This window comes from Salvelinus sp. IW2-2015, unplaced genomic scaffold (assembly GCF_002910315.2).
Source record: "Salvelinus sp. IW2-2015 unplaced genomic scaffold, ASM291031v2 Un_scaffold932, whole genome shotgun sequence".
In the NCBI taxonomy this organism is placed as follows: Eukaryota; Metazoa; Chordata; class Actinopteri; order Salmoniformes; family Salmonidae; genus Salvelinus; species Salvelinus sp. IW2-2015.
The window spans coordinates 403,386-411,050 of NW_019942654.1; the positions used below are offsets into that span (position 1 = coordinate 403,386).

The following is a 7,665-nucleotide window of genomic DNA, read 5'->3' on the forward strand; positions in this document are numbered from 1 at the left end:
TTTTGACCAGAGCACTATGGGCCCTAGGTCAAAAAGTTAGTGCGCTATGTATGGGAATAGAGGTGCCATTTTGGGAAGTTGCCTGTATCTACGATGGCCTGTGAGTGGGTGGTTGATTTGTTTAGGCGCTTAGTCAAGTTTACCCTGACGTCTTTTTTGTGTTGAAAATTCGTTTAGCTGACGATCATGTCCGATGATTAAAGGAGAACGACTGTCACATGTACAGCCTCGGTCAGCAGAATATACTATGAAGGACGACCCGGGGGGGGGGGGGGGGCAGATTAGGACTTTCCACTGTGCTCATCACCATTCTTCTTGCTCTCGTTCATTTGTTTGTTTTGAACACTGAGAGGAAAAAAGAGATTTTAAAATGATATTTTTACCTGGACTTGACTGCTGCACGTTAAACGGTTTCATTTGGGTTCAAACGATAAGAAACCAAAAGGATTGCCTGTTCTGAATTGGGTTTTAAGTTTTTGTTTCAGTTCCCAAAGTAGTGGGAGTCGAGTTGAATGTTCATTGTCTTACCAGGCATCTGTTTGTCGATCCAACTGTAGTCCTGTGTATGTTCATATCTCAAATACTTTAGTTACTCATCTACGGCTCTTTAACAGAGATGAATCCATGATGGGCTATGCTGTGTTATACCAACTAAAACTAAACTTTTTTATACCACTAAACTATGCTGTTGTTATACCAACCTAAACTATCGAGAGAATACCACAACTAAACGATTATCACGTGTAGATAATTAAACCCTTCAATCAGACCAGTGTTGTCTCCTTGACCTCTTCACCGCCTCCGCAGAGATTTTTGCCTCCTAGAACGTTGCATTCACCACTTTCAGCTTAACCCGTGTATCCTTTAGACCTGAAAGATGGGGCACGCGGCAAGCACGGGGACGACGCCTCGGAGGAGAAAGCAGCCAGGCAGGATGACAGAATGTGGAGCAGAATACACCTCCGCCAACCCTGGGGAGGTACGTGTCTGTGGGATGCAGGTGGCCCAGAGGTGTTTTTTCCCTCTGGCCTGGGTTTTTTTCGCTTCCCAAAACTTTATTTCTACATGAAAGGTATTTTTTTTTTTTATTGCAACGGATATCATAAACCACAGAGACGAACGATGAACACACACATACCAGATTTAGTAGTACCAATGAACATGCACAATGCCCGAAAACACTGCTCCTTCTACATTGATTATTTTCCAGATTTCGGTGTATCGTTATGTGTTATCCTCATCTACATTTAGAGAACCAAGGCTCAAAGCTAGCTTGAGAACAGTTCTCATTAACAACTGCACCTGGCCCAAAGGATAAAGAAAGCAGTGCACACAGACAACACAGAGTTACACATGGAAATAAAACAAGCGTACAGCAATAACACAATAGAAAAAATAAACTCTATATATACAGGATGTGTAGACACAAATGGCGTGAATAGGATTTGGCAACACACTAGAGTAGGCACCACATTGTAGCAAGATAATAACAATTAGCAGATTAACACTTGGAGTGATAAATGGAGCAGATAGACATAAATAAGCAGATGATGATGATGATGATGTAAGTAGGTGATACTGGTGTGAGCTGACACAGAGCCATGAAGGAGTAAATAAAAAAACAATTGAGGGATGAAGGGTAAGAGGCATTACAGCAGTAGCTACTGGGTGTTCATAGTTCGTTCACCATCGTCGTGGTTGGCTCTTCATCACTCGAAGTCTACTAACACACCTGTGCTGACACAGAGAAGAATACCCAACGAGCGGTGAGGCGTAGTGCAAGGCACAGACAGAGATAGCTGATTATCCTCATATCAAGTGTAAAAAAAAATAATATATAAAGAGACAAACGATGGGAACGGCTAGCTATGTTTTACTTGTACCACTCTCTTCGGGGTTAGGAAACTGATAAAGTTCACTTGCGACACGAGGGTTCATACGAGGTTAACACGCCACACACACACCCAACGTTTGAGAGGTACTACACCGATAGAAATATAACAGGAGGACGGACGGCGTGCTGGGTCTTTTGATTCTACGAGGTGACTCGCGCACTTGGGTACCGAGCAAGGGACAATAGCTCAGCAGTGTTGATCCCAACGGTCCAGCTTCACAAGGCCTCCGTATGGGGTTTTGGTTCTCTCTCTCAAATAATACATCAGAATTGACATCACACGTTGTTTAATGTAAGGTCTAACCGTCTTGCACTCCTCTGGGCTTGCATCCCAATGGCATCCTAGTCGCTACATGTTGCCACTACTACTATTGGCCAGGAGCACTATGTAGGGAGTACGGAGAACAGAGGTTACACCTGACCAGCAGAGGTGTCATTTGTGAAGGAGGCTTCAGTGTGGTCGTGTAGTACCAGGTTGTAACCTCTGATTTCTCTCTCGTTGGTCCAGGTCTTTGTAACCTCTGTTCTCTCTGTGTCCAGGGTTAACTCTGTTCTCTCTATGGTCCAGAGGGAACAAAGGTACAGCGGACCATATGGATTGGATGAACATCCTCTGTATCCTCTCTGTGGGTCGCAGGGGGTTACACCGGACCACAGAGTGAGAACAGATGTAACTCTTGTTCTCTCGTGGTTACCACCTGGACCACTCAGAGTTCCAGACCAGGTGTTGTAACCTACGTTCTTCTCTATGTCCAGTGTTTGTTGTAACCTCGTTCTCTCTATGTGGTCCAGGCGTGTAACTCTGTTCCTCTCGTGGGGGTCCAGGTCGGAACCCTCTTTCTCTTCATGAGTCCAAAGAGTTAACCTCCTTTTCTCCCTCTTGTGTGGTGTGTCCAGGTTGTAACCTCTGTTCTCTCTGTGGTCCAGGTAGTTGTTTTTGTAACCTCTGTTTCTCTCTATGGTTCTCCAGGTAGTAACCTCTGTTCTCTCGTATGTGGTCCAGGTTCTTGTAACATGCATGTGAATCCTCTCTAATAACAGGTAACAGGTGTAACCTCGTTCTCTCTAGTGGTCCAGGTGCTAACCTCTGTTTTCTCTCTATGGTCAGGTGTAACCCTCTGTGTCTACCTCTTGTAGTTTCCAGGTTTTACTTACGCTTGGGTAACCTTCTGTCTCCTCTATTTGGTTCCAAGGTGAGAGAGGAGAACAGTAACCTCGTTCTCTCTGTGGTCCAGTTAACCTCTGTTTCTCCTCTAGATTGGTCCAGGTGTTGTAACCTCTGTGGTTTCTCTCCTAATCGAGCTCCCAGTGTGCGACCACATCCTCTGTTCTGTCTCTACTATGGTACAGGAGATACATGGTAAACCTCTGTTCTCTCGTGTGGTACGGCCAGTGTTACACTGCTGGTAAACCTCTCTCATCTCCTCATATGGTCCAGTGATGTATCTCTGATCTCTCATGATAGGGTCCAAGGTGAACCTCTTGTTCTCTCTTGAGAACAGGGTGCACGAGCTAGTTACACCTTGCGTACCTCCCATATAGACTGTGTAGAACATACTGTATGGTTATGGTCCAGGTGGTGTTTACACTGCTAAATCCTCTGTTCTCTTCTTATGGCCGAACCACGAGGATGGTAACCTCTGAGATACTCTCTCTATGGTCCAGAGGGTGTGTACACCTTAAGACCATCAGTAGAATCTCTCTGGTGTCATATGGGAGTTCTCACAACCGTGTGAACCTCTGATCGTTACTCTTACACAACATCACTGTGTGCGCACGTCCTGTGTTACCTCTCCATAATGCCACCATCTCATGTGATCCAGGTCTGTCCATATACCTACCTATAGTTGCTGCTCCTCTATGGTCCAAGAGAGTATTTAGCTATGGTGCTTCTACAAATGGTTGTACGACGTGATATATCGGCTTCATTGGGATGCTAAGCCCGGTGTTAATCCTCTGTTTCTCTCTGTGGCAGGTGTTAACTCTGTTCTCTCTATTGGTCCAGGTGTATCCTCTCGTTCTCTCTCATGGTCCAGGTGGTATCCTCTGTTCTCTTCTATGTCCAGTGTAACCTCTGTTCTCTCTGTGGTCCAGGTGTATCCTCTGTTCTCTCTGTGTCCAGGTGTATCCTCTGTTCTCTCTAATGGTCCAGGTGTTAACCTCTGTCTCTCTGTTTTGGTCCAGGTGTAACCTCTGATCTCTCCTTTCTATGGTCAGGTGTAACTCTGATCTTTTCTGTGGTCCAGGTGTAACCCTTGTTCTCCGCTTGGTCCAGGTGTAACCTTCTGATCTCTCTATGTCCAGGGTGTAACCTCGGATCTCTCTATGTCCAGTCAATCCATCCTGCTCCAGAATAGACAAATCAAGAAAGCTATTAGAAATACTGCTACCATATAATTGATGGTACATATTTTAAGCATAATGCATCCATTTAATGTAAGGGAGCATGATTGTTCCTTGACAGGTCTTCTTGGCTTGGTATCCCTTGCATAAGAGGTCTCCTAATCTCAATGAGACTTCCATGTGAAATAAAGTTTAACAGAAGGTCAATTTCCTGATGAAAATGTGGGTGTTTTGCTTCAGCTGTCTGAAAGCCTTTAGTGGAAAAACATCAATATTAACAAATGGTAAACGAACAAGAAGTAGGTCAGCCCTCACCTGCATTCCACAGACTCGCACGCCCAGGGTGGCGGAGGTGCTCTGTTCACACTTCTTCATCTGCCTGGCTGCCTTCTCCTCCGAGGCGTCGTCCCCGTGCTGCCGCGTGCCCATCTTCAGGTCCAGGATGCACGGGTAGCTGAAGTGGTGAACCACGTTCTCCAGGAGCAGGAACTCTAGGAGGGGTCAGAGGTCAAGGAGAACCACGCTCTCTCTCTCTCTTGGGGAACAAGAAATCAGCTAAACAGTCAGAGTAATATTGCTGCTCCACTCATTCAGGGAGGAGGACAAAGACATGGAGGAGGTGAGTTGGACTCATGTTACGAGGTAGTCCTGCCTGCTTCTTCAAATCAGTGTCACCCTCGATCCAAGAGGGCATTTCCTCTTGTTCTGATGGTTTGTCTATTAGGGCGTATCTTCCTGGGTTCAGAGCTTCCTGACTCAAAACACTTTGTAGCAATACTGTAAGCATCTACAGACGATCTACACTCAACTAACTCAAGTATCGCCAGTACTATTTAGCTGTACACAACAGGAGGCAAATATATCAAAACGTATACAGTATCTAATAGAGTGGAGAGGACATATGGGAGGGAGGGTACAGCCAAATAACAGAGCAACACCATCCTAGGGCTGGACTCCCCAACTGAGGGTCACGTTGCTTGGAACTTTGAAGACGTACTTCGAAGACCAATAACTAAGTCCGTAAGCTGTAGATGTGTAGAGGATCGTAATACCACAGTGGATAACACCCAGCCATCTTAATACCACAGTGGATAACACCCAGCCATCTTAATACCACAGTGGATAACACCCAGCCATCTTACTGTCAAAGTAGTGTCAGGTTTCCCTTTATGGTCAAAGTAGTGCAGTTTTCTCCCCTTTACTTGTCAAAGTAGTGCCAGGTTCTCCCTTTACTGTAAAGTAGTGCCAGTTTCTCCCCTGTTACTGTCAAAGTAGTGCAAGGTTTCCCCTTTACTGTCAAAGTAGTTGCCAGGTTCTCCCCTTTACTGTCAAAGTGTGCCAGGTTTCTCCTTTACTGTCAAAGTAGTGCCAGGTTTCCCCTTTACTGTCAAAGTAGTGTCAGGTCTCTCCTTTACTGTCAGTAGTGCAGGTTCTCCCCTTTACTGTCAAAGTAGTGCCAGGTTCTCCCTTTACTGTCAAAGTAGTGTCAGGTTCTCTCCTTTACTGTCAAAGTAGTGCAGGTTCTCCTTTACTGTCAAAGTAGTGCCAGGTCTCCCTTTACTGTCAAAGTAGTGTCAGGTTCTCCCTTTACTGTCAAAGTAGTGCCAGGTTCTCCCCTTTACTGTCAAAGTAGTGTCAGGTTCTCTCCTTTACTGTCAAAGTAGTGTCAGGTTCTCCCCTTTACTGTCAAAGTAGTGTCAGGTTCTCTCCTTTACTGTCAAAGTAGTGTCAGGTTCTCCCTTTACTTGTCAAACGTAGTGCAGGTTCTCCCTTTACTGTCAAAGTAGTGCCAGGTTCTCCCCTTTACTGTCAAAGTAGTGTCAGGTTCTCCCCTTATCTGTCAAAGTAGTGCCAGGTTCCTCCCTTTACTGTCAAAGTAGTGTCAGGTTCTCCCCTTTACTGTCAAGTAGTGCCAGGTTCTCCCTTTACTGTCAAAGTATGGCAGGTTTCTCCCCTTTACTGTCAAAGTAGTGCCAGGTTCTCCCTTTACTGTCAAAGTAGTGCCAGGTTCTCCCTTTACTGTCAAAGTAGTGCCAGGTTCTCCCCTTTACTGTCAAAGTAGTGTCAGGTTCTCTCCTTTACTGAGTCAAAGTTAGTGTCAGGTTCTCCCTTTACTGTCAAAGTAGTGCCAGGTTCTCCCTCTTACTGTCAAAGTAGTGTCAGGTTCTCCCTTTACTGTCAAAGTAGTGCAGGTTCTCCCCTTTACTGTCAAAGTAGTGTCAGGTTCTCTCCCTTTACTGTCAAAGTAGTGTCGGTTCTCCTACTGTAAAGTGTGTCGTTCTCCCTTTACTGTCAAAGTAGTGTCAGGTTTCTCCCTTTACTGTAAAGTAGTGTCAGGTTCTCTCCCTTTACTGTCAAAGTAGTGCCAGGTTCTCCCTTTACTGTCAAATGTAGTGCCAGGTTCTCTCCCTTTACTGTCAAAGTAGTGCCAGGTTCTCCCTTTACTGTCAAGTAGTGCCAGGTTCTCCCCTTTACTGTCAAAGTAGTGCCAGGTTTCTCCCTTTACTGTCAAAGTAGTGTCAGGTTCTCCCCTTTACTGTCAAAGTAGTGTCAGGTTCTCCCTTTACTGTCAAAGTAGTGTCAGGTTCTCCCCTTTACTGTCAAAGTAGTGCAGGTTCTCCCCTTTACTGTCAAAGTAGTGTCAGGTTCTCCCCTTTACTGTCAAAGTAGTGCCAGGTTCTCCCCTTTACTGTCAAAGTAGTGCCAGGTTCTCCCCTTTACTGTCAAAGTAGTGCCAGGTTCTCTCCTTTAACTGTCAAAGTAGTGCCAGGTTCTCTCCCTTTACTGTCAAAGTAGTGCCAGGTTCTCCCCTTTACTGTCAAAGTAGTGCCAGGTTCTCCCTTTACTGTCAAAGTAGTGCCAGGTTCTCCCCTTTACTGTCAAAGTAGTGTCAGGTTCCTCCTTTACTGTCAAAGAGTGTCAGGTTCTCCCTTTACTGTCAAGTAGTGTCAGGTCCTCCCTTTACTGTCAAAGTATTGCAGGTTCTCTCCTTTACTGTCAAAGTAGTGCCAGGTTTCTACTCCTTTACTGTCAAAGTAGTGCCAGGTTTCTCCCTTTCTGTCAAAGTGTGCCAGGTTCTCCTTTTGTCAAGTAGTGCCAGGTTCTCCCCTTTACTGTCAAAGTAGTGCCAGGTTCTCTCCTTTACTGTCAAAGTAGTGTCAGGTTCTCTCCCTACTGTCAAAGTAGTGCCAGGTTCTCCCCTTTACTGTCAAAGTAGTGCAGGTTCTCTCCTTTACTGTCAAAGTAGTGTCAGGTTCTCTCCTACTGTCAAAGTAGTGCCAGGTTCTCTCCTTTACTGTCAAAGTAGTGTCAGGTCTCTCCCTACTGTCAAAGTAGTGCCAGGTTCTCCCTTTACTGTCAAAGTAGGTCCAGGTTCTCCCCTTTACTGTCAAAGTAGTGCCAGGTTCTCCCTTTACTGTCAAAGTAGT

General features: G+C 45.5%; 1 protein-coding gene across 1 annotated transcript in view; it reads right to left on the reverse strand.

Moving 5' to 3' along the window:
* The window catches only part of LOC112069206 (inositol hexakisphosphate kinase 1), a 19,782-nt gene that overhangs the window by 2,402 nt on the left and 9,715 nt on the right, over positions 1-7,665 (reverse strand). The window contains exon 3 of the mRNA XM_024136495.2: positions 4,553-4,728. Within this exon, the coding sequence (XP_023992263.1) occupies positions 4,553-4,728 (176 nt within the window). The remainder of the gene's footprint in view (positions 1-4,552; positions 4,729-7,665) is intronic.